Below are 22725 nucleotides of genomic sequence, written 5' to 3'. Positions count from 1 at the left end.
TGCTACAAAGACATGATCTGATTCTACTGTTTATTGTCTACCTACCTGCAATTGTTATGTAATCGTAGGTACGGTAACGAACTCATGCGATTCATGCGCGTGCGAGTCAAGGTCACCCTAAGCAGCGCCCTGTCTCGTTAAGTAAGTGCCCAGGAACCAGAACCTTATCCTGTGATGAATATTGTAGAACTCTATACCACCTACCCACCCACTAAAGTACTCTCTCTCTTAATAATGTCTCTACCTAGGTAGGTATTAAGGCTGGTATATCTCCCTGTAACACACACGGCTGTGGAAAGGTACTTAGTATCAAGGAAGATGATGACGGTGAGTATGTTGATAAATGTCGTCGAGATAGAAGCCTCTAAACTCAAATAGGCAATACAATCATCAGCCACAAAGTACCATCTAGAAGTTCTGTAAAAAGAAAGTTAATCCTGGTGTTACGTTAGACTGCTGCTACCTAGGTAGGTAGCCTGTTACAGTCGGAGTTTCACGATATTATACAGCAAGCATTCCGTGACCGATCACCAAATCTTCTGGAAAAACGAATCGCAAATATTTTGCGAAAACAAGCATCGGCATTTTATTTCCATGATGGATGTTCATCTCCTAGTCTACGATCTGTCGGGTGGACTTGCCCGACAAATGTCTATGGGCATGCTTGGATTCCAACTTGACGCAATATATCATACATCCATCGAGCTAGAGGGCGTGGAATATGTCTATGATGGCGGGATCAATTCCATACGGCCCGGGAGCTCCCATCTCGGCCGGCCCCTCGAACGCATTCTTCTTGGCAAAACCGAACTTCCCCTAGAAGTGATTGTTGAGTATATTGACTCGCTGAGGGAGATCTACACACCTCAGGCTTACGACTTGTTTCGTCATAACTGTAACAACTTCAGCAACGACTTCTCGACGTTTATGTTAGGCAAGGGCATTCCGGAGCATATCGCGAACATGCCACAAGCGGTGCTTGACTCCCCGTTTGGTAGAATCTTGCAACCACAATTAGAACAGATGGTTCAACAGCGAAAGGCTCAGCAAGGTGGGCTTCTCGGCATACAGAATAACCAACAGCATATCAACGGAGCAGCATCATCTCCATCCACAACCGTTGTGGAAGTGTCCAATCTCCGAGCTCTCAACGCCGCCTTGGAGCGTGCAGCAAACAAGTCAGCCATAATATTCTTTACTTCAGCTACGTGCCCACCTTGCAAGGTCCTCTACCCACTGTACAACGAGCTTGCAGCTGAATTTTGGGAAATGGTGGCCTTGATCAAAGTTGATATCTCGCGAGCAAGCGACGTTGCACAGCAGTATAGTGTGACTGCAACACCCACATTCATGTCTTTCATCCATGGCAAGCTACAAGAAAATTGGGCTGGAGCTGATCCGGCTCGGCTGAGGGGTACGGTGAAATTGTTGGCCAACATGGCTGCTGGGCCTTCTCACCCGCACCGTTTGTTGCATCTCCCACACTTATCGAACACCGATTCAAAACCAGTCTTATTCACCAAACTCCCGCCAATACCGAAGCTGTTGTCGAAGCTGGGACCAACTGCAAACGATGCTGCGATACAAGGCATGAAGCATTTCATCGAGGCAAGATCTGGGGAAGGGCCAGCGATGGCGACATTGCCCAACCTACTTGCTTTCTCAAATTTTGTCGTCACAGCATTAGCAGACTTACCTCGAGAGCTCCTCTTCACTGTAGTAGATCTGTTTCGATGCGGACTCATTGACCCGCGTTTGAGTGGCTACTACGCTGAGGAACATGATCATAAGACCATCGTTACGCTTCTGGAGGCCGTGAACGGCGACCCCCAAAGTCCTTACGCGCTCCGCTTGGTTACATTACAACTGACTTGCAATCTTTTCTCAAGCCCCTTGTTCCCTGAACAGATCCTCGGACAGAGCACATTACGTACTGCTATCACTCAGCTTATTTCAAGCAGCTTTCTCGATGATAGTCACAATAACGTTCGGGTGGCAGCTGCATCACTACTGTATAACGTAGCTCATGAAAATAGCCGGAAAAGGCAGCAGTCGAAAGAGGGGCTTCCTGAAGAGGATCAGATAGAGCTAGCGGCTTCGGTTTTAGAAGCTATTTCCCAAGAAGAGTCCTCAAACGAGGCACTACACGGGATGCTTTTGGCATTAGGGCATTTGGCGTATTGCATGCCTGTGGAGGGCGAACTAATAGACTTACTGAGGACGATGGACGCACAAGGGACCATTATAGCGAAAAAGAAAGCGTTCCCTAGTGAGCCCTTGGTAAACGAAATCGGGACTGAGTTATTGGGCAAGGGTCTTGTCAGAAGATGATCTAGATCATTATACAGTATAAAAAATAGTGTAGTGGCCTTCGGTCTCGACAGTCGTGGGAGATAAACATAGATCGATTACGTAGATATATATATATACTTAATTAGACGACCATTCATAACATTATATCTGTTTCTAACACTACCATCGAATCCATGATAATAAGGGAGGTAGAGATTCGAGGAAACGGGAAAAGGGAGTATAGTAGACATACCTCACACAGCTCTGAGCAGATTCAAGCTATATAAGAGCGTAATTAGAGGTACAAGAGGGAAGGTTTAGTGTCATAAACGAGTAAGCGTGGAATATAGGAGATAAGAAGGAAGGTCGGTACGCGAAGGGGGTCAAAGAGTTTAAGTATCTGACGCTCAGGATGAGACCTCATGACTCGGTAAAAGTGTCCGATATCTAAAGAGAACAACTGTGCTGGCAAGGTTGCAATCTTTTAACAGCAAGGTGAGCTCTGTTGGTACAAGGTTACATGTCCTCAAGCCCGCCTTGGCCGATATCTTCTTCACCTTGCGGTCGGCAATATCCGTGAAGGAGGGAGGATCTCAGATAACAGATAGGCACCTAAGCCATCCTTCAAAAATAGAAAATTCTCCAAGTGTCAAGGCTGGCTATGCACGCCAATGCAACCAACACCTGACGACCATCTCTGGAGTCCCCAAATTGTAGCTCACCTAAAGCAGTCCTTTCCTTCCCCGACGATTTAACCTAGCCAGGCACATCTCCGTGGGGGGGTTCAGCTTATCCCGTCTCACCTCGGATCCTCTTATATATGCACTCGGGTTATTTACACACTTCGGGGAGCTGTATTTCTAGTCTATATGTAAAGTCGCGATCAATAAAATCCCACTATCACGGCATTTGTATTGTTCCTTGGCTGTAATTCCATAGGAAAAACGCAATCAGGTACATATAGTAGGAATTCGTACTCGCGGTGGGTGGGTAGACAGATCACGTATATGGTCTTTTGAGTTGTAGCCTTCAAAGTCACGGAAGATTTCATCTGCTCCACGTAGTACTGTTCACAGCTCGGCAGGTCGACAAGGGGCGCTTTTGGCCATCATTTCGGGAACGGCACGGCTAAGGCAGGTTGGTCTTTATTTTGGATGGATCTGATAACATGAAACTAAAAACACCGAATGTGCCGCACAGAATCGAGCTTCATTTGTCATATTTCACTTTAATTTCTAACAGCAGCATAGAGGAATCGGCCGGAGTGTCGCCTGTGGCAGTACGTATGCAGTGAGATATCGCATCCCCAATTAGGGAATAAGAATCTGTGCAGCGAGATTTCTACGTATGAAGGAATATTGGAAGTTGCAGCGCCCCTTATGTGTTCAAGGATATTACACCTTTAAGACCGTAAGGCATAGGTAGTAGCTTGACGTTGAATAGTCTTGCAAGTAAATGTCTATAGACATTCTCTGCTGAGCCTCGGTAATGTACGAAGGGAAGATAAAGCATACCTAAGTAATGGTAGTATGCATGGGGTTAGGAACAAACTTGAAACGATACCACTTCGTCAATTTGGTGTGCGTGGTATATAGAAGCTTGTCATCTTTCTATACAGCAACCTGATGAGGGTTATCCTCTAACTGTTGCGATTACTACATAGGTCAAGCCGTGTACGATGTTGTATTACCGCAGCAGGGTCACATCAGCTTGACCATTCATCTTATTACTATTATATCTAACCAAATATCAAGTTCACGGCCACGATATACACTTTCATAGGGTCACATTCAACATGCATAGAAGTTCCAAATCGACTTCTATGCATTTTGCTAGCTTTAAGATATGACTTATAAAAGGGATTCGGCTCTGCATCCGACGTCCTAGATATCAGCCAAACCCCATGAACTCTATATACCATCAAATAGAAACGATACCTACTTCAGGTTCTCAACCTAAGTCAAAACTCCAGAGCACCATTGTTTTTGAAGCGGTGAGAGATACCCCTTCACGAAAATAAGATATGTTCCTGATTGATGTTGTAGTTGTCCTGGCTATTCTGGATTATTCATCACCATGACGTCTCACCTCGCAACCGCAGAGTCCGTCAGTAGCATTGTCTTTGGACTGTTCTCCGTACTTTGCAACATGCTGGTTGTCTGGCAAAACCAGCGAATAATGAAGGAATTCAGGTACGCCGGTTTTGAACTATGAGAACCTCCCAGACAGATTCCTAATGGGCCACAGAGCAAGACCAGCTCGAAGCACGAGCTGGGCCACGCCGGGCTGGTCGCCATAACAATGTCAAGCGGCGAAACATCGAGTTCACGGCACAGATAGGGGGCGAGGAAGCTCCATGCGACCAACTCAACCGACTTTACGGGCCGATCTGTTTTACACACTTATTGTATTCTTTTGGGGGATCTTTTGGCATCTTTTGTGATATTGGGATCAAATATATGGCGCTAGATAGGAGATGTTTATGGCGCCTGATGCTGGCCTAGACATTTCCTTCCCAGCCGAAACAACGTTAGTTGGAGGCGTAGTCATGACGATGTATGAGATTGGAAGCACTGACTCTGAATTATGTATTACTTCTCAAGATGTTTTATATTGTATTATTAGATTTGGGTACGATTTTTGTTCTTGTTGAGTCTAGATAGCGGATAACGTGTAACATTACCTAGCTACTATGTAACATAGTATGTTTCGCGTAGCAAACTCGACGATGCCTCCTGCGCCTGTATTCGGCTGACTCAAGTTGCACTTCGACAGATATGAAAAGCGAGACGATATATCGTGGTCCCTTTTCTGCCTCGTATACTAACTAGAAGGTCAAACCTTAGGAATGATTATTGATTAGTGAAAGTGTACCTACTCAGATGTTTGATTTATATGTAGATGTAACCAATGGTTGGCAGTGGTACTTGAAGTAAAAGCCTCCTAATCGCCAAGATGGCGGCGCTAGAACCTCCCCGCAATTCCTCCCCACTAAAACCTACCTAGCAGGCCACCTACCGGTAGGTAGTGGCCCACAGCCCACTGTAGGGCCTTGTCTGGCCTTGTACTACTCGCTACGCACCTGGGCAGGCACTAGGTACCTAGCTTGTCGCTATCCTTGGCTGACTGCAATGCCACACCACCTTGATTGATTGATTGAGGTTCTCCAACTACCCCCCTGGCCTAGCCAACCATTTCAATAACCTTGAAAATTAGGGTCAAGATTTTCGAGGTTGAATTAGCCTGCGGCTTTCCTATTGACTGCTTATCTATCTAATTTCCCCTATCTTGCCACAGTGTTCCCGGGTTGACTCGACACAACGACGCTCGTTCATCACCAACTGCCAGGCAGTTAAGTAATTTGACTTACTGACGACGACGCTAGCTCGCCCGTCTGCCATCGATTCCCTTGACTCCCGATTATCTCTGGTCTCGAGGACTCTGGGATTCCCGCCGTTGCGCGTACTCTCTCTAGCCTCACTCTCTTTCCTTACCTTCTTCCCCATTCCGTGTGGGGATGCTCTGTTGTTAAAGGGTATGAGGAGAACATCCGTCTCGTTGCCTACGAAGCAAGTCCGGCGCGACCCTCACGAGAAACCCGGCCGGTACGACACCGGTCACAAAGAACTAGGCATCTTGGAGAAGCTACAATACGCCGGAATGAATCCGGCCCAGAAATCGCGGTGGCTTAAGACCACTGCCATTGTTGTTTTCATCCTCTTCCTTTTCTACTATGTGTCGCCCAAGGGTGTAGATTACTACCAGGGAGGTACGTTAGATTATAAACAGAATCTCGTTGGCTGCCCTGAGAATGTAGTTACTGACAGCCCTTGTAGTATCACGACCTGGTGGTCAAACCCCTGCCGATTCATCGTATGGCACCGATAAATGCACGAAATCATACTCGAGGGACAAGCCCATCGTTCAATATGTGCTCATGATCGACGCTGGTAGCACTGGATCTCGTATTCACGTTTATAAATTCAACAACTGTGGTCCCACCCCCGAACTGGAAGGCGAGGAGTTCAAGATGACCGAGAAGAGCGTTGGTGGCTTGAGTAGCTATAAGGACGACCCGGTCGCCGCCGCTAAGACTCTAGATCCTCTTCTCGCCGTGGCCATGGAGCACGTTCCCGACAAACTGAAGGGATGCACTCCGATCGCTGTCAAGGCCACAGCTGGTCTGCGCATGATTGGAACCGAAGCGGCTGACGCAATTTTGAAAACTGTACGAGAACATCTTGAAAAGAATTATCCTTTCGCCGTGGTTTCTGAGAAGGAGAGTGGTGTCACTATCATGGACGGCTCCGATGAGGGCGTATACGCCTGGATTACCACAAACTACCTCCTGGGGAAGATCGGCGGCCCTGATGACAGCCCTACTGCTGCAATTTTCGACTTAGGCGGTGGGTCAACTCAGATCGTTTTCGAGCCAACGTTTAAGGGACTCGCTTCTGGGGGGATGCCCGAGAAGATGGCCGAAGGTGATCACAAGTATGACTTGGCTTTTGGGGGACGAAAGTTCGAGCTATACCAGCACTCCCATCTCGGATATGGTCTCATGGCGGCTCGCAATGCGATCCATCTGGAACTACTGAATGACATATATGCGAAGGAGAAGAGCCGTGATTTCCTCCAGAAACCAATCCGGAACCACCCTTGTATCAATGCTGGCCAAACCGACACTATCAAGGTCAAACTACCTGAAGGCAGCCCGCTAGGCACAGGCGAGCTCAAACTCCAGGTATCAGGTCCTGCTATCCCGGCCCCAGCTCAGTGTCGAAGCTTGACTGATAGGATCCTGGCGAAAGATGCTGAGTGTGCGCTGGCTCCTTGCTCTTTCAATGGTGTCCACCAGCCCTCGCTAGCGAAGACATTTGCGCGGGAAGATGTCTACATTTTCTCATTCTTCTTCGACCGCACGAAGCCTCTAGGCATGCCAGACTCCTTTACGCTGAGAGAGCTTCACGATTTGACAAACACGGTCTGCGGTGGCGAAGACTCCTGGGCCGGTTTCAGCAACCTCCCTGAGGCCCTAGACGAACTCCATGACCGTGGCGAATACTGCCTCGACCTCAACTTTATGATTAGTCTACTACACACAGGCTATGATATGCCAATTGACCGTGAGGTTAGAATAGCTAAAAAGCTAAAGGGCAATGAGCTGGGATGGTGCTTAGGAGCAAGGTAAGCTATTTTCATAATAGAGATTTTATAGGTTCATCTCAGATTTCAACTAACTTCCATCTTAGTCTACCATTGTTGGCAAAGGACTCTGGCTGGACGTGTAGAATCAACCAAGTCTACTAAAAACACGTTTGCGAACTTTCTATATAGCAGACAGACACAGATCGAATTAAGCGCCGATGAAATCATGGGACATCACTAGACTTCTTACTATATTATTCACGCTACTAATGAAGTGGAGGTAAAAACCGAAGGATATATACATGCTCGGGGGATCGGAAGATTTGGGCATTAGGGCCTGGCGTTTGCGGAAACACTGAAATTCCGGGTGTTGTAGAAATTATGAAACGTGGCGCATGACAGAAAACGATTACTATTACCATTATCATCATTGTCTTCTCGCATATTTTCCAGAGAGGGCTTAAACGCGGAGGAGTGGACGATAATGCTGCTGTTTCTATCATTCATGTACTTATTATAGGACGTTCTGAGTCTCGTCAATATCAATGAAGTTTGGAAATACTAATGGCTTGGCTTGTTTTTGCTCTCGCGTTCTATGATAACTAAGTGAAATACATTAATTGTTATAATTCATGGGGTATCTTGGGCCATATTCATCAACACTGCAATAGCAACTACACGTTAGTAGAAGCGGCTGGCTAGTCGCCCGCCTTTCATTCAGGGTTTGAATGTGTGAAGATTTATAGCGGAACATCCACCATGCCCAGCACATCCTCAACTACGTCCTCGGGTCGCACGCCCTCGAGCAACGCCTTGACGGCGGGCAGATCGCTTCCCCATTGCATGCTTCGCTCGCGCTCGGGCGGCACGATGACTATACGGTGCGCGTAGATCTTGCGGGCTGCGAGCTGCACTAGCTCGGGCGTCACGAACGCGAGGCCGTGCAGCGTCGCCAGGGCGCGGATCAGCGTGCGGAAGTGCGTCGTTCCCGTAGGCGGGACGCTGCCTGGCGATACGGCACGGTGCATGCGGAGGAAGGCGATGATGTTCATCTGGTACCGCTGGACTTCAATGTCGACGTGGGCTTGGAGGCTGAGACTTGAGAGTGTGGATATGTCTGTTTCGGTGAAGACTGGGCCGTGGATTGGATTGCCGCCACTGCTACTAGTATAATTATTGTTGTTGTCGCGGTTTTGGGCATCTGCTGTATGGGAAACGCCTTGAGTGGGTATCGCCCAGTCTGTTACTACTATGTGCTGTTGTCCTGATTCTGGACCGGTGGACATAGTTGGTGTTGGTGGTACTGGTGTTGACGGGGTCTTCGAGTCTCGTGTTCGGCGGACGACGCTTTCAGCACTCGCCTGGCTGGCGGTGTCGTCGTCCTTGTCTCGATTAGCATCCTCGACGGCCCCTCTGTCATTGTCGTCATCAAAAGTTTGATAGTCCTCCTCTTTAACACCCCCTTCTTGTTCTTCTTCCATGTGCGGGAATCCATCCTCGGGATCCTGCCAATGCGATATATAGAAATGGTCATTTAGATGCTTCGTTAGACGCGCCTCGCCGGCGCTCTCGGACCCTAGGACGGCGATGAGCAGGAATTGCTTAGGACATGCTTGCACGGCCGTCCGTGTGAAAATCCGCCGCGTGCGCATCAGCTCCAGACATTGTATTTGTACGGCCTTTGGTGCGACGTCAAGATTTCGAGCCAGTATTATGTTGGCGATTTGGGGTTGCTGTGTCGCAGCTGAAGGCAAAGATGCCCTTGACGGCGAGACTGCAGTCGCGCTCGGCGAGCGGGAAGACGGTCGGAGAGATCCATGGTGATGTTGCTGCAGATGTTTTCCTAAGCCGGCGCTACCACCGCTATGATACGCATTGAAATAGGTCTCCGAATTGCGAGCATGCAGAGGTGAGGGACCAGGTGTTGGTATCGACGGTGGCTGGGGTTGCGGTAGCTGGATTGCAACGACAAGGTCGTCAAGCGTTGTCTCGGGGGTACAGTCCACGACTACTGAGCTCAGGCCGAACGTGCGCGATGCGACAAGCTGGAGCTCAACGGTGAGGTCGTCGAGATACTCTGGATCGGTGCTGATGATGCAATGCTCACGGCTGATGAGGCAGAGCAGTACTGCTAAATCGACGTCTCCGAGCTCTCGGATCTTGTTCACAATGTCCTCGTCCGCCATCTCGTCTATTCTTAGGCGTCGAGGATTCCATCGAATCACATCATCGTCGCTTTCTCGCAAGCTTCATTTGTCGCTATCAATTGAAGGCACAGGTAGGTAGAGACGATACAGGGTTATCCTAGGCATGCAATAAGGTTAGGTATGTGTTCAGGGTGCCACTTAGGTACTGCTATGGACTAACCTGGTAAGTCCCTACCTAAACCTAGTTACAAAATGTTACCCCAAGCCAACTGTTTTCAAGATATATTCGTTGGAAGCTTCATTGCTACCATAATTAAGTTAATTCTATTTACAAGTATTAACACCTCATGGTCATCCCCTGGAGGCTATCACCTTTACGCATTCCAATCATTCTCACCACCTGTTCGGCCGCCGCTACTCTCATCATTAGTGGAATTGCTAAGGGGAGCAAGCAGAACGTGTTACAACTCACACTCCTGACCAGAACTTCTTATCGACTTTATCGTGAGGGGCCGACTCGGCCCTGTCGTGCTTATTTTCGAAATCTTGATTATGCCTTTCGACTTCCCTCTTCTGTTCATCTGTTAAGCCAGATTTCACCGAGTTGGTCGATTGGTTCAGGATCTTGGGCTGCGGCGCGTTTTTGCCTTGTGGTCCCTTCAGAGCCTCACCTCCCTTTGCTGTTCCAACCCCGTTTTCAGGAATCTCACCTCCAGTTGGGCTGCTGCCGGTCTCGGCGGCTTCTTTCGACCTGGAGCCACCGGACTGTGCGCTGGCTTGCTCCTCGGGTGATCCAGCATTCGAGGCCGCCTTCTTCATACTATCGGAAAAGGACCTCTTGGTGGAGGCACTGGAGGATCCCTGGCCGACATCTGGAGGGGCGGGCCCGGGGTGCTCTGAAGATTCTTGGGCTTTGGTGTGCGCAGGCTGTTTCTCTGGGTGCTCTGCTACGGGATCCCCTTTGCCATCACCGTAGCCTTGGTGTGCCCGAAGAGGGGAAGCTGCAATAAAGGTGCGTTGCTGTGTGTGCAGAGCTCCTGTCCGAGTAGTAGCCCGTAGGGCTCTCATAGAGTGAGTGAGGCGAAGGCCAACCATGGTGATGATATATGGCTAACGATGAGTTTTTGTTTTTGATATAATGCGAGCTCAACACCAATTAGAATTGATATTGATGAATTATTTACTCTTCAAATTTGATTACAGGACTTTCAGATGATTACAATTCAACGCCAACAGCTTTATACAATGTCATGGTATCAATCGTGATCCAGAAGATGTGATGTCATCATCATGACGCTACTCACTTCAAAAAGGATGGAGCTTCATACAGCTTGTGGGTACGTACCTGCCTTCTCCCTTCACTATGTACCAGACACCAGGTAGTATCAGGTAGTACCAGGCAGTGACCAGGTATCGATTATCTATTTATCCGCTCATCATCAATTTATACGCGTAGTACCAGGTACCTTTACATATATGCATTTCTTCGTTTCCACTTGTAACTTGTGTTACGTGTGACCCCTGAATCTTGATTGTGCAATAGTGTCTGACTGCATTTATTGATGAAGACTGTAGTATAGTCCCTTCCTACCTAAAGGAGTAGGTACCTAGGTATGTACCTACCACTTTCAGGACTCCTTACAGCCCTGGAGTAGATACTTACCCGCCTACGCCGTAGCCTACAGTACATACTGTAGTAGATGTGGAGGGCCTTATCGCGCTGTCGAAGGATGCGGGGCGCTTGTGGCTTTATCGTGGGGTTACTGGGTCACCTGGCGTGCCCAGCCACTGAATAACTGGCGCTGTGTCGCAGGTGCTAAACTGGCTACCTGGTAGGGAGCTCTCCGCCTCTGAACTACCTAACTTAGTAACAATAAGGGTGACCTGGTGTCTCAGCTATCTAAAGGTCCGACTGCCGCTGCCTCTCGACTAAGCCTGGCCCTAAACAACAACCTTGGAACCTTCAAACTATCCGTCCCCTACATATAACTTACGCAAGACCGCTCACGCGTCCCCCGAACGAAGACAAGCGATTGCGTCGCCTCCAGACCGACAGGAATAGTCGTCAGGACCCACGAAACTGACCGAATCACCGCCACATCCCAGCTAAGCTTCTACGCTTGACTACTTCAATATGGCGTCAAGGAAGAAGGTGCTTCTCAAGGTATAGCTTCTTTTGCTCTAGAATCATGCCTTTGGACTACATATCTAATGCTTGTCATTCAATTAGGTTATTATCCTTGGCGACAGCGGTGTCGGGAAGACCAGCTTGATGAACCAATATGTGCGTCACCGTCATACCACGAGCACGGGCTCTACTGCCGTGAAGACGATGCTTTCGAATCCAAAAGTGGCAAGAGACTAATATTTCGAGGCTAGGTCAACAAGAAGTTCAGTGCCAGCTACAAGGCCACTATTGGTGCCGATTTCCTGACCCGAGAGGTGCTGGTGGACGATAGGCAAGTCACGATGCAGGTAGGGCATGGTGTTATCGCGTGGTGAATATCGAGCAAAGTGACTGACAAATGGTAGCTCTGGGATACGGCCGGCCAAGAGCGCTTCCAATCTCTCGGTGTTGCTTTCTACCGCGGTGCCGACTGCTGTGTCTTAGTGTTCGACGTCAACAATTCTAAGAGCTTCGATGCTCTAGATAGCTGGAGAGATGAATTCTTAATCCAGGCTTCGCCACGGGACCCTGAGAATTTCCCCTTTGTAAGTGGAAGCCGAATAGACACTCCTAAACGTTCAACACGAATACTGATGTTGATACCGCTAGGTGGTTCTCGGCAACAAGATCGACGTCGAGGAAAGTAAGCGAGTGGTGAGTTCCTCCTCCCTCCGTTCCTTTTTCCTTCGGGCTGTTATATTGATGGCTTAAATCTGTAGATCTCAAGTAAGAGAGCAGCTACATTCTGCCACTCCAAGGGTGACATTCCGTACTTCGAGACGAGTGCCAAGGAAGCTATCAATGTTGAGCAAGCTTTCGAAGGTAAGACTAAGTACACTCTGTCAATACTCTCGCACGATCTAACCAAGGCCGATAGTCATTGCGCGAAACGCACTTGCTCAGGAAGAGTCCGAAGAGTTTAGTGGAGATTTCCAGGACCCTATCAACATCCATATCGAGAATGACCGTGATGGTTGCGCCTGCTAAGCGACAGCGACACGCTGTGCCCTACTCAGTTCCTTCACGTTTCCATCATGAACCAACTAATACCCGACCCGCAAGAGAGGAATAATTTATCCTAGTGTGTGGCGTCAGCCATTACGCTGTCTGTACTCCCTGTGTGAACCCGACTAGCATGAAACCATGCTCAAAGTTCTGCTCGACTGGGACCAAGCCGACATTACAGGACAACATCGAGCGGTTTATCATCACTCCAAAGAGAATGTGTATAGAGGAGGTGAAATTCGTGGTTGCTATGCCGCGTTAAGCGAAGCTCACAACTCGAGCAATATTGATACCGCGCCAGAATACCCCTAAGCTCTCCTATTATGGTTAGATGCCGTTTTGATATATTACAGGGCAGAACTTCGTTTCTTTGGCATTTGTTGTACTATTATCGACTTGACCCGATTGTGAAACAAATTCAATCATATAAGCCTACGTAGGTAAATAAAGGTCTGCACAAATACTATCCTTTAGGTAGCCATTGGCGTGATAAACTTGTAGTTATTGTAGGATCGGTAGGTAGGTACTTTCTGAGGAGGCTGATGCCGCCTCTCCAGGGTGCCGCTAGCCAGGTGCCCATTGGACGTCTTAGCGCGAATGGCACCCCCCGATGCGGCCCATTTACAGGGAATTTTGTAATGATTAGCTGTGACGTTTAGGTACCTTACTGCTGCATCTGCTGTAACCCTTCAGCCTCCAAATCCATAAACGCTCACAGATTTTGTACGATGCGACGATCTGTTGCTGATCTGTCGGTTTCAAGTGATCCTATGGGTTGTATTTATATCTGCTTTCCACGTGCGCACGGCACACATCCTCACCTTAGGGCCTAATAACCAGTCCCCACAGCTCTCTGCGTTGTCTGGAAGTCAATGATTCCCTCTAGTGTCGTCGATTTTGCCTACCAATCCTGTACTCATCCCACCTGAGCAAGGCTTCTTAGTCGTGCTTGATCGTTTGCTGGAATGGCGCCTTCAAAGCCTTCAGTGACAACCGGCGACCCGAGAGATGAAGATAGGGTGAGAACCCGGTCATCCGGAGCGTCCTCCATAAGCGGCCATCTGCCATCTTCTCACAGACTACGCGGAAGCTCAATCGGTGCGGGGCACAGGCGCGGTATCTGGCGTTTTGCGCGCCGGACGCTTGGGATCAGTCTGCTTCTGCTGACTGTTTTCCTCTGGACCACCTCCAATTTTCTCGCCAGCGTGAGTATTCGGGTGTCATGAGACAGGGGCCTCCCAGCGATGAATGACGTAACTGACGAGGCGTCAGTACATCTTTTCTGACCGTAGCTACAATAAGCCTTTCTTTGTGGTATACATGAACACGTCCTTTTTCGCCATTTCCACAGTACCAATTGCCATTAAATACATCATACAGAATGGTGGATTCAAACACGTGAAAACCCAAGCATTACAGGCCTGGCGAGAACACACTCACCAAACGGGGAAACCCAATGCTCAAGCGGAACATGGGGATTCCGCGTTAGCGGAGCGGTTGCTCGTTGACGAGGAGGAGTGTCTCGAAGCACAAGGTATCCAGGCTACCGCTGAGAAGCTCTCATTCTTTGAGACGGCGAGATTCAGCCTCGAATTTGCCATGATATGGTTCAGTGGCAATTATTTCGCATCTGCCTGCTTGGAGTACACGAGCGTCGCTAGTGTTACGATTTTGACATCGACTAGCAGCGTCTGGACGCTGGTATTCTGCGCAATCATGAAAATTGAACCTTTCTCAGTCCGCAAGCTCATTGGGGTGGTAGCTTCCTTGTCGGGTGTGATCCTTATATCGTTAGTAGATCTCTCCAGCGATGACAACGATGATAGTCGAGGCAACTTCCCACACAAGACGCAAGGGCAGATCGCGATCGGCGATGCAATGGCGTTCTTCAGTGCCATTATTTACGGTATCTACATAGTTGTGATGAAGATCAGGATAGGGAGTGAGGATCGTGTCAACATGCCCCTGTTTTTCGGGCTTGTCGGCACTTTCAATCTTTTACTCCTCTGGCCATTGTTCCCCATTTTACATTATACGGGCATTGAACCTGTAAGTTACTCCAAGGGGTAATTGAACAAAATGCGAGATTAACCGAGATGCAGTTCGAGTTACCTCCTACCGGTAAAATATGGGCAATCGTTTTGGTATGTTTCATGCGGCACTCGACGGTTTCATAAAATTGACAGTGCTTTTTTAGATCAACTCACTCTTTTCCTTCATCAGTGATATATCATGGGCATACGCCATGCTCCTGACTACACCCCTTGTTGTTACCGTGGGCTTGTCATTAAATATCCCGCTATCACTGGTTGGAGAGATGATCCAGTACGAACAATATTCGAGCTCCGTATACTGGGTCGGTGCTGTGATAGTGGTCATCTCGTTCTTGTTCATCAACCATGAGAGCCATGAGCGCGATGTCAATGCCAAGACCGCAAGTGCAGAAAGTGACTTATGAATGATGGGATACAAGGACTGTACTTTTAAAAAGAAGGGAACGGGTCATGCTAGATTCAAGGTTGCATTAAACATAAGGCATCGCCTGAATGGGCTGGTTGTTATGGCTTCTCTTTGGCAGGCACATGTAAACTATATCATAACTAGACGTTTGGTTGCTAGATCAAAAACTTATAAGATTCCAGGCCTTGAGTAACTTGAGCTTGATGCGAGTTCGGTTTAAAAGGACAGTTGTCCAACTTGGAGGTTTACGCTCATAATAAGTACGGATGACCAATTTCTAGGAATACGTGGTCTCCGGGATTACTGAGAGAAAGATATTCTTATTCCCGTTATTTGCACATTAGTTCTGAGAGCATGTGGTATGTCAATCAGATGAATGTACTCTTAACCCTATTCTCTTGCACATTGATGAGATACCCTGCCCTGATACAAACTTAGTAAGCTTATAAATCACGCTTAAGAGTGATCGTGCAGGGCAATTCAGCCAATAACATAGTTGCGACGGACCTTGATGTTCAATCGGCTTAGAAATAAGCATATGATAGCAAAGAGGCAGTCAAAGGTACAGGACTGCAGCATAGCAACTTCCACGCAAGTAGATGAGCTAGCCAGGTCTATAAGAATAGCTACGTCCGTACAGCAACAGGTAAACTGTTTATAGTGCGACCGAGCAATCTAAGTATTGATACGATATTAATCTAGATCTTATCTATCTAAGATTTCGAGGCGAAATCCATAATGTCCGCAAACGATAACGCAAAGCTCAACTCCGCGGGTGGTCCAATCTTCCGCCACCCGGACCTCTCGCACGAGGAATTCGCGGCGGCGTGGCACCGGCACGGACGCCTCGCGGTGCCGTGGGCCCTGAAATTCGGGGTCTGGGAGTACATCCAGATCCACATGCCTAATCCTGGGTCATTATCAACCGGGGTGACGGACGACGACGGCACCGTAGAGGCGAGAGCGAGGCGCATCCTCTTACAAGCTGACGGCATGGCTATCATGCGCCGTTACGACGTGCCTACGGAGGCGGGGCATCTATATTTCAGTAACGTCATTCTTAAGGACGAGAGGACGTTTTTACATGATGAGTCTGGTGCTGGTGCTGTTAAGGGAGATCCGCCTGTTTATGATGTCCCGGAATTACACGTTGATGTCTGGAGGGAGATGGCGCTGGAAATGGGGGGTGTAGAGCATGGTGAGTTGTGCTATCTTTTGAGCATTTGAGCCAAGAAGTCGATTTGCTAATATCTGGATGATGTAGTCAAGATCAAAGATGGGAAAGACCTTGCTGGAAATGCGATGTGGGAGGAGTGGGAAAGGGTGGAAAAGGAGAGGAAGGAGATGTCTGGGTGATGAGATTGATGGTTGTGCGCAGTTCTGGTGACTGGAGGACTATGTATACCTCTGGGTTTGACTCGACGCAGTACTTTTAGATATGCATATAGGACGCATGCGAACATGATATCGTGAGATCTCACGACACTTGGGGGGCTACACGGATCGTCGTGAGTTGGGTCTATTCCCAACAGCGCATTGCTGCTGCTTACGAAGTAGCTGCCAGTCCAGCCATGTCCAGACTCGGTGCCAAGATGCCGGAGCATTATCTCCATTTTGCATCGCCGATCTTTCCCTAACCCATGATCGACAAACCCCAGAAATCCATCTCTCCTCATCGAAAAGTGGGATGGGGAAAATTTGGCGAAAACATCGCACAACAAGCTTTTTCTCCTCATACGGTGGATCATGCAAGACCATGACCATGACCACCCCTCTCCCTCTCTCCCTCTCCCTTCGCCCCCATGACATGTGAGCCTCATGCGCTAGCTAGGTAGTGTTCTCTGAAATCCAGGCACTGACCTGGTCAGAACCCAAGGAAGGTTAGACAAGGTGCCAGCTGAAGTCCAAAGCCGCGGCATTCGGCGAGACTTGAACCCTATCTCGTCTTTTGGATCCCTGAACCTTTCTCGACAGCCGTGCTTGTGCAGGAGATGATGGATCCATTCCTGCAGTGGCTCTACTTGAGCGTAGAACGGCTACACTACACTTACAGTGCCAGTCACCTTCCTTGTCCGATTACAGCCGGGGGACGGGATCTATTGATTAGTACGCTCTAGTGACTATACTACTCAGAGACGTCCATTTCCTCTAGAAATTTCCATAGGTAGCATGTCGCCATCGTAGGGCGAGTCATCAACAGAGTGCTAAGGCAAATTCCGGATCTGATCCACCTGACATAACTCAGCCTCGCTCAAATTACCGTGTGATCTGGGTTATCTCAGCGTGTCTGCCTGTCGAGTAAGTTGTCATTCAGTCAGACATTACCAGGCACGTGGATCACCCGCCCGACCCGCGCGGTTGTTATTCGACTTGGGTGAGTCCTGCGCGATGCCGGTGACTATTAATCACGCTAGATTAGCAGAGAGGTGTTTCCGGATCTTTTTCACTTGAGAGGATATATGATCGACCGCGTTTCTCGTCGTCTATTTCCCACCTCTGGTCTGTCAAAGTCCGAAGTTTAACTTTATTGCAAAGTTCATATTTCCTTTCCGTGGCCCGTGTCGCAATTCCTTGTCTAAACTAGTCTAGGTCCTACGTACTTTCTTTTATATCACCACATTGGTGTTCCGTCGGGAAAGTCATTTCGCTAGCGACCAGGAAGTTTCGTGCTTTCTCTGTACGTGAACGCTGCGATTTTATGAATACGAATCCCGGCCCCGGCTACCTACTTCACCGTGTCCATTCGGGGTCGTGGTTTCATGGTCACACCACAGGCCCCCGTTTTGCCTAGGATCACTACAATATCTCTACTATATCATCGAATGCAACTTCGTGACACCAGGTAGCTTCATCATAGCCCTCATGATACATCATCACCTCATCTTCTTTCAGCCGTCCCGTTCGTCACTTGCCTTCCTACACCTATAATTATCTATAATCGCCTATAATCATGTCCTCCAAGATTGGTGATCCTAACCGTACCCTATCCGACTCTATCAATGTCGCCACCCGTTCTGTCCACACGAAACTGAATAAACTGGTCGTCTCCCGACTACCGCTGGCACAGCCTCCACAAGCCGATGATGCCTCTCAATATGTATCTGGCCTGTTACACATTGCGCCAATATACATCACATTTGAGTCATTATGGAGGACAATCTTGAAAATGCCAGAATCTCTGGAGACTCACAATTCCGAGCAGGATGGCCCTACCGATACCTCATGCGGACCAGACGAAGTCAGACCCGAAGACAGGCCTAGCGCTCATCGTCAATTAACCATCGATACCCGGATAGAAACATTACTCACCAACCTATATTTCGATGGGCTTCAACGTTCAAGTCCACTTCAACAAGATCTGATGTCCTTGACGTGTTGGTCAGACCGTACACTCTCGGAGCAACTCAAGAACGCGTCAAAATCGCCAGTACTAGCCGAATTCTTGGCTCACATCGAAACGTCTGTGGGTAAATCTCCCCATGTCCTGCTCGCGTACGCTTGGGTCCTATATATGGCACTCTTTTCAGGCGGGCGCTTTATTCGAGCCTCGCTCGAGAACATATATCCGGCGTTCTGGATCCCCGCGTCAGCGCAGCAGCATACTTCGGCCACTCTCGGAGGCTTTCCAAAAGAACATCTGCTGCCACTTAGTTTCTTCCGGTTCAACACACACGAAGACGGCGAAGACCTCAAACAGGACTTCAAGAAGCGCCTCCTCGAGTCAGAAACCTTCCTCACAAACCCGGAGCGAGACGAAATCGTTGAAGAGGCGCGCCGCATCTTCGAGTACATGATCCGCATTATCGGCGAGCTAGACGATATCTGCGGAACAGATAAGGAGGCCGCAGAGGCTAGGTTGCTGAGTCTGCGCAGCAGGGACAGCCTCGTCGTGCAGCGGGAGCGAAGAGAACAGATAAAGCAGAAGACGACTGCCGAAACGGCGGCCGAACGCACGCGGAATTGGGTCGAGAAAGCTCTGCAAAGGTTAACTTAATGCAAGCCTAAGGCGGCTCTGAGGCTATTTGGGGACTTCAGCTCGGCGCTCGGTGGAATTGACGGCAGCGTGGTATTCGTGAGACTGGTTTAGCGAATCGATAGATGGATATATATAGCATGAGATACGTTGAATATGATACCCGGTTAGACTATATTTTGACTCTCTTTCTTCTGTGTCGCAACTCTGAGATATACTTTGACCAGCTGTTGCCTTCGTTGTCCTTCTTGAGCACACACACATATATATATCAATAGCACTTAAAGGTTCAGAGGTGTTGCCAGCCTCTTCGTGGCACATCGTCGTAGTCATTTTAGAAGATTTATATATTTTGAGTATTGGTCATAATAATAGAATCACTCTTGCAACGAGCTTGTAGACCTAAAATGGTCCCAATGGACCTTTAAAGCCCCTTGGAGCCAGCCACAGCAACAGATTATTGTATTAAACGTTATATGCAAGGTTAAATACGACCCCAATCACCAAGGCTTATTACAGTGGATGTAAGCAACTTAATGGCTAATTACGTCATCTTTTTGCAAGAAGAAATAGATCATACTCTGCATTTCTGATTCGGGTTATACTGGTCAGTGTTCGAAGGGAAACAATTTACGGAATAACAGATGGTAAAAGTCAATAAAAAAGAACCTTATGGCCGGCGAAATAACTCCTATATTCTTGTACAATCATTCCAAAACAAAGAGTGTTATAAGACCTCGTCCCTAATCACCAGAGCTCAATTCCCAACCACTACCTCCACATTCCCAAATCACCCCAATACTCCTTTTCAAGGCTGGAAACACTGTATACATTGTTAGAAGCCATGTAATAGAGCTTTAATAAATTGCTTAACTACGTCATGATGAATACCACCGTATCACCTCCTACAGATAATAAATGGCAATATGCCTTATTAGATACATTGAGATGATTTTGGCTTCGTTGCCATTAGTGCCATGAGGTGACAGAAGGGCGTCATGGAAATTGAGTACAAACAATAATAGACGAGTCTAGTCTAGCTTTTGGCGGAATGCTACATCTCCGCCGGCTATTCAGCCTTCCGGCTGATCTTAGCACGATCTGTCTTGGATACTACTTGCATCGACGGACGCTAAGGCTTGAATGGATGAGCTACCGATGTCTTCAACAGCCGTTTTCGATGATTGTTGACTCTCCACGGGTTCGTGGGGAAATTAATAATTGACCCAATGTGATTGGCTGTATGTGCAAATGAATCTGATTCAAGCGAAGAAAGACAAGCTACCTGGTAGACCTATCCTACTTTATATGGCTGTCCTTTGTTTCATTCCCACGATCTTCTATCGTGACATGCTACTCACCTATCTCCAGTGAATAATAGTTTATAGCAGGTCTTGTGAGCAATGTGATCTGCTGGAGATGTCGAATTGTATAAATTTTGATTCATAGGCTGCTTGGATATGATTCTTTCATATAGATTCCTAGGTAACCAGCGTCTGAACCAGCAATTTGTTTTCAAAACTTGTAATCTCATCTAGTTCAGTGAACTATTGACTGTGGTGACAAGTGGTAATGTCACGAGGCGCTAGTCATCGGGTCTCATACTTCCCGAGACCTCAAATCCCTCTAAGACGACATCAACTCCCGCTATACCTCATTCTACGTATTGCCTTTGTTTAGATTAGACTGTGATGGGAAGGTTGGGTACATAGTGGCGTTGGGATTTTCGTAGAGTCAGTGTATTCGTCAGTAGGTGGCGGTATTAGATACTTAAGATCATGACACCCGTCTACTATCCTGTTCTTTCAAGACCTCTCAAACTTGTTAGCCTCTACATACAACGTAATACCACATAACCATGAGATTCTCCAAGACAGCCGCCTTTGCTATTGCCAGTACGGCACTGGCCCAGCGCCCCGAGGACACCTCGATCTGCGACTATTACACGACAGCTCTGCTCAAAGATAACACGGCTGATAACCAGGCTACACTGCTGACACTTGTTGTCAATACCGTCGTAATTGGGAACTGTAAGTATCTCAGCCTCTTCATTCCTAACACGGTCCATAATAACCCTGCCTAGATACAGAACCCAATGTCGGCGTAAAAGTGCCGGGTATCCTAGCACCGGGAAAATTCAATGCCACCGATGTCAACCTCTTGCCATACTTCACCGGAGAGCTCGCTTCCAGCAATCGTGGCGGTAGTCGCGGGGTGTCTGTCAATTTCCTCGATGGAGGCGGTGCTGAACCATTGAAGAAGAACAAGCCTGCCAACACCGAGAGCTCAGCGCAATAGTAAGCCCGGACAACAAAATCATCTGTGATTTTTCTAGGGGCATTCTCTAACCATATGTAGCTTCCTCCTCACGCATTTGTACCAGTTCTTCGGGTCGTTGTTAGGTTGCTCGAAGCAAGGGATGCCAGGATTCGACCCATATGAGGGCCATGCCTCGATGTACGAAGTACATAAGTTCATGGACTTGGACCCGTATGAAGTTGGGTACTTCATTAGCCAGGTTGGTCTGGCTGCCTCTGTGAGTGATGGTCTCGTTAGACACGCGCCTCTCTAAACCTTCCTACCTTTCACTTGATACCCCTTGTCTATAGCTACTTAGGTAGCCTGGTATCCAATAACTCCCATATTCGTACACAAACCACCTTCTGACTATGAATCCTACAGTCTTTCGGTGTTGCAGACTCCGATATCGAAGTTGTCGCTACGGCGCTCAATTCCCTCTTCGGCTACCGGTGCGCACCACCCACCACCGTCATCGAGTCGCAGGGTGCCCAGCTACAAGCGATCTGCATTGACGAGACCTGTCCGCTTGCAGAGGAAGCTATGTGTGATAAGTACGGGCCGGTCGTCGAGCCTTCTTCTGTTCCGCCGAGTAATTCGATGTCTACTACGCCTACAGCTTCCTATCCTTCTACCCCCAAACCGACTGGATCCGGTAACACCACCTCGACTTCTAGCTCATACATGTCGCCCCATCCTACATCAATTCCTACAGCTGGTGCCGCCGCCGCTGGAGGTATTGTTGCCTTCTTATTGTAAGAAAGTTTTATTGATCAGTGGTGTGTTTAATCGCCAATTAACAATGATACACGATATTAAGGGAAGCCTTGATAATTATCAAATCTTGTATTCTTAATTAATACTAGTCTGGATTGTGAAAATAATACACGGTTTACATTCCTATTGGTAATGGCGTTTCGATACCTCATGGTATTAGTCGATTTTGATTGAAACGGGTTCGGCGATGTTCTTTTCATACCACTCCATTTAAGGCCAAGCAAGGACATTGGCAGGATTGATTTGGTAGCAACACGTTGTAATGGACTCGTGAACTTCTAGCCAGAGAAAAGACATGGAATTCATCTGGCAAAGTTGATACAAGCGAGCTTGACATTGACTTCGGTATATCGGTGGACTCAATATCAATATAAAGTAGAGAGCATCTGAACTGGACCGTTGTAGACGCCAGGGATTATTAGGCAATGAGCAATACTAATTTTCTTTCTATCTTGTAG

The 22725-nt window shown here is 48.0% G+C and overlaps 10 protein-coding genes across 10 annotated transcripts; 7 read left to right on the top strand and 3 right to left on the bottom strand.

Moving 5' to 3' along the window:
- The first annotated feature begins 456 nt into the window (after positions 1 to 456).
- On the top strand, positions 457 to 2843 carry F5B22DRAFT_611582 (PUL domain-containing protein). The gene has a single exon (XM_047975289.1). It carries the CDS (start codon positions 595 to 597, stop codon positions 2329 to 2331), a length of 1737 nt encoding a protein of 578 aa, XP_047829739.1. The 5' UTR covers positions 457 to 594; the 3' UTR covers positions 2332 to 2843.
- A 1043-nt stretch (positions 2844 to 3886) lies between these two features.
- F5B22DRAFT_611580 (uncharacterized protein) lies at positions 3887 to 5167 on the bottom strand. The gene is made up of 2 exons (XM_047975288.1): positions 4871 to 5167; positions 3887 to 4803 (listed from the first exon to the last, which is right to left on the bottom strand). Exon 2 carries the CDS (start codon positions 4587 to 4589, stop codon positions 4377 to 4379), a length of 213 nt encoding a protein of 70 aa, XP_047829738.1. The 5' UTR covers positions 4590 to 4803; positions 4871 to 5167; the 3' UTR covers positions 3887 to 4376.
- A 307-nt stretch (positions 5168 to 5474) lies between these two features.
- On the top strand, positions 5475 to 8006 carry F5B22DRAFT_611576 (guanosine-diphosphatase). Its single transcript, XM_047975287.1, has 3 exons — positions 5475 to 6061; positions 6129 to 7479; positions 7545 to 8006. Exons 1-3 carry the CDS (start codon positions 5830 to 5832, stop codon positions 7600 to 7602), a joined length of 1641 nt encoding a protein of 546 aa, XP_047829737.1. The 5' UTR covers positions 5475 to 5829; the 3' UTR covers positions 7603 to 8006.
- Positions 8007 to 9779, bottom strand: F5B22DRAFT_611574 (uncharacterized protein). The gene has a single exon (XM_047975286.1). It carries the CDS (start codon positions 9624 to 9626, stop codon positions 8181 to 8183), a length of 1446 nt encoding a protein of 481 aa, XP_047829736.1. The 5' UTR covers positions 9627 to 9779; the 3' UTR covers positions 8007 to 8180.
- On the bottom strand, positions 9780 to 11420 carry F5B22DRAFT_611570 (uncharacterized protein). Its single transcript, XM_047975285.1, has 4 exons — positions 11266 to 11420; positions 11156 to 11198; positions 10060 to 10924; positions 9780 to 10001 (listed from the first exon to the last, which is right to left on the bottom strand). The coding sequence occupies exons 3-4, from the start codon at positions 10680 to 10682 to the stop codon at positions 9962 to 9964; spliced, it is 663 nt and encodes a 220-aa protein (XP_047829735.1). The 5' UTR covers positions 10683 to 10924; positions 11156 to 11198; positions 11266 to 11420; the 3' UTR covers positions 9780 to 9961.
- Positions 11421 to 13222, top strand: F5B22DRAFT_611568 (putative ras-related protein Rab7). The gene is made up of 7 exons (XM_047975284.1): positions 11421 to 11751; positions 11818 to 11871; positions 11967 to 12062; positions 12120 to 12299; positions 12364 to 12408; positions 12474 to 12576; positions 12632 to 13222. The coding sequence occupies exons 1-7, from the start codon at positions 11722 to 11724 to the stop codon at positions 12739 to 12741; spliced, it is 618 nt and encodes a 205-aa protein (XP_047829734.1). The 5' UTR covers positions 11421 to 11721; the 3' UTR covers positions 12742 to 13222.
- A 118-nt stretch (positions 13223 to 13340) lies between these two features.
- F5B22DRAFT_240805 (uncharacterized protein) lies at positions 13341 to 15400 on the top strand. Its single transcript, XM_047969938.1, has 4 exons — positions 13341 to 13964; positions 14032 to 14808; positions 14862 to 14903; positions 14957 to 15400. Exons 1-4 carry the CDS (start codon positions 13725 to 13727, stop codon positions 15215 to 15217), a joined length of 1320 nt encoding a protein of 439 aa, XP_047829733.1. The 5' UTR covers positions 13341 to 13724; the 3' UTR covers positions 15218 to 15400.
- A 557-nt stretch (positions 15401 to 15957) lies between these two features.
- On the top strand, positions 15958 to 16575 carry F5B22DRAFT_647740 (uncharacterized protein; the record flags this gene model as incomplete). Its single annotated transcript, XM_047978919.1, has 2 exons — positions 15958 to 16417; positions 16484 to 16575. The coding sequence occupies 2 exons, from the start codon at positions 15958 to 15960 to the stop codon at positions 16573 to 16575; spliced, it is 552 nt and encodes a 183-aa protein (XP_047829732.1).
- A 915-nt stretch (positions 16576 to 17490) lies between these two features.
- On the top strand, positions 17491 to 19225 carry F5B22DRAFT_240861 (uncharacterized protein). The gene is made up of 2 exons (XM_047969939.1): positions 17491 to 17593; positions 17809 to 19225. Exon 2 carries the CDS (start codon positions 18170 to 18172, stop codon positions 19211 to 19213), a length of 1044 nt encoding a protein of 347 aa, XP_047829731.1. The 5' UTR covers positions 17491 to 17593; positions 17809 to 18169; the 3' UTR covers positions 19214 to 19225.
- A 1265-nt stretch (positions 19226 to 20490) lies between these two features.
- F5B22DRAFT_240559 (uncharacterized protein) lies at positions 20491 to 22277 on the top strand. Its single transcript, XM_047969937.1, has 4 exons — positions 20491 to 21222; positions 21276 to 21489; positions 21551 to 21728; positions 21875 to 22277. Exons 1-4 carry the CDS (start codon positions 21051 to 21053, stop codon positions 22247 to 22249), a joined length of 939 nt encoding a protein of 312 aa, XP_047829730.1. The 5' UTR covers positions 20491 to 21050; the 3' UTR covers positions 22250 to 22277.
- Positions 22278 to 22725: the final 448 nt, after the last annotated feature.

Source organism: Xylaria bambusicola (genome assembly GCF_022495145.1).
Source record: "Xylaria bambusicola strain CBS 139988 unplaced genomic scaffold F5B22scaffold_28, whole genome shotgun sequence".
NCBI classification, from domain to species: Eukaryota; Fungi; Ascomycota; class Sordariomycetes; order Xylariales; family Xylariaceae; genus Xylaria; species Xylaria bambusicola.
Note: the sequence above shows the minus strand (reverse complement) of the source record. Positions and strands in the feature narration are given on the sequence as shown.

Excerpts from the sequence above, each read along its gene's own strand:
- F5B22DRAFT_611580 (XM_047975288.1), bottom strand. The coding sequence starts at position 4,589 with ATGGCGACCAGCCCGGCGTGGCCCAGCTCGTGCTTCGAGCTGGTCTTG.
- F5B22DRAFT_240559 (XM_047969937.1), top strand. The coding sequence starts at position 21,051 with ATGAGATTCTCCAAGACAGCCGCCTTTGCTATTGCCAGTACGGCACTG. Across the intron at positions 21,490-21,550 it reads ACCGAGAGCTCAGCGCAATA|CTTCCTCCTCACGCATTTGT; the intron begins GTAAGCCCGGAC and ends AACCATATGTAG. Across the intron at positions 21,729-21,874 it reads AGGTTGGTCTGGCTGCCTCT|TCTTTCGGTGTTGCAGACTC; the intron begins GTGAGTGATGGT and ends TGAATCCTACAG.
- F5B22DRAFT_611576 (XM_047975287.1), top strand. The coding sequence starts at position 5,830 with ATGAGGAGAACATCCGTCTCGTTGCCTACGAAGCAAGTCCGGCGCGAC. Across the intron at positions 6,062-6,128 it reads TGTAGATTACTACCAGGGAG|TATCACGACCTGGTGGTCAA; the intron begins GTACGTTAGATT and ends CAGCCCTTGTAG. Across the intron at positions 7,480-7,544 it reads GGATGGTGCTTAGGAGCAAG|TCTACCATTGTTGGCAAAGG; the intron begins GTAAGCTATTTT and ends CTTCCATCTTAG.
- F5B22DRAFT_611568 (XM_047975284.1), top strand. The coding sequence starts at position 11,722 with ATGGCGTCAAGGAAGAAGGTGCTTCTCAAG. Across the intron at positions 11,752-11,817 it reads GGAAGAAGGTGCTTCTCAAG|GTTATTATCCTTGGCGACAG; the intron begins GTATAGCTTCTT and ends TCATTCAATTAG. Across the intron at positions 12,577-12,631 it reads TGTTGAGCAAGCTTTCGAAG|TCATTGCGCGAAACGCACTT; the intron begins GTAAGACTAAGT and ends CAAGGCCGATAG.
- F5B22DRAFT_240861 (XM_047969939.1), top strand. The coding sequence starts at position 18,170 with ATGTCCTCCAAGATTGGTGATCCTAACCGTACCCTATCCGACTCTATC.
- F5B22DRAFT_240805 (XM_047969938.1), top strand. The coding sequence starts at position 13,725 with ATGGCGCCTTCAAAGCCTTCAGTGACAACCGGCGACCCGAGAGATGAA. Across the intron at positions 14,809-14,861 it reads ATTATACGGGCATTGAACCT|TTCGAGTTACCTCCTACCGG; the intron begins GTAAGTTACTCC and ends ACCGAGATGCAG. Across the intron at positions 14,904-14,956 it reads AAATATGGGCAATCGTTTTG|ATCAACTCACTCTTTTCCTT; the intron begins GTATGTTTCATG and ends GTGCTTTTTTAG.
- F5B22DRAFT_611570 (XM_047975285.1), bottom strand. The coding sequence starts at position 10,682 with ATGGTTGGCCTTCGCCTCACTCACTCTATGAGAGCCCTACGGGCTACT. Across the intron at positions 10,002-10,059 it reads AAGAAGTTCTGGTCAGGAGT|CGGCGGCCGAACAGGTGGTG; the intron begins GTGAGTTGTAAC and ends TGATGAGAGTAG.
- F5B22DRAFT_611582 (XM_047975289.1), top strand. The coding sequence starts at position 595 with ATGATGGATGTTCATCTCCTAGTCTACGATCTGTCGGGTGGACTTGCC.
- F5B22DRAFT_611574 (XM_047975286.1), bottom strand. The coding sequence starts at position 9,626 with ATGGCGGACGAGGACATTGTGAACAAGATCCGAGAGCTCGGAGACGTC.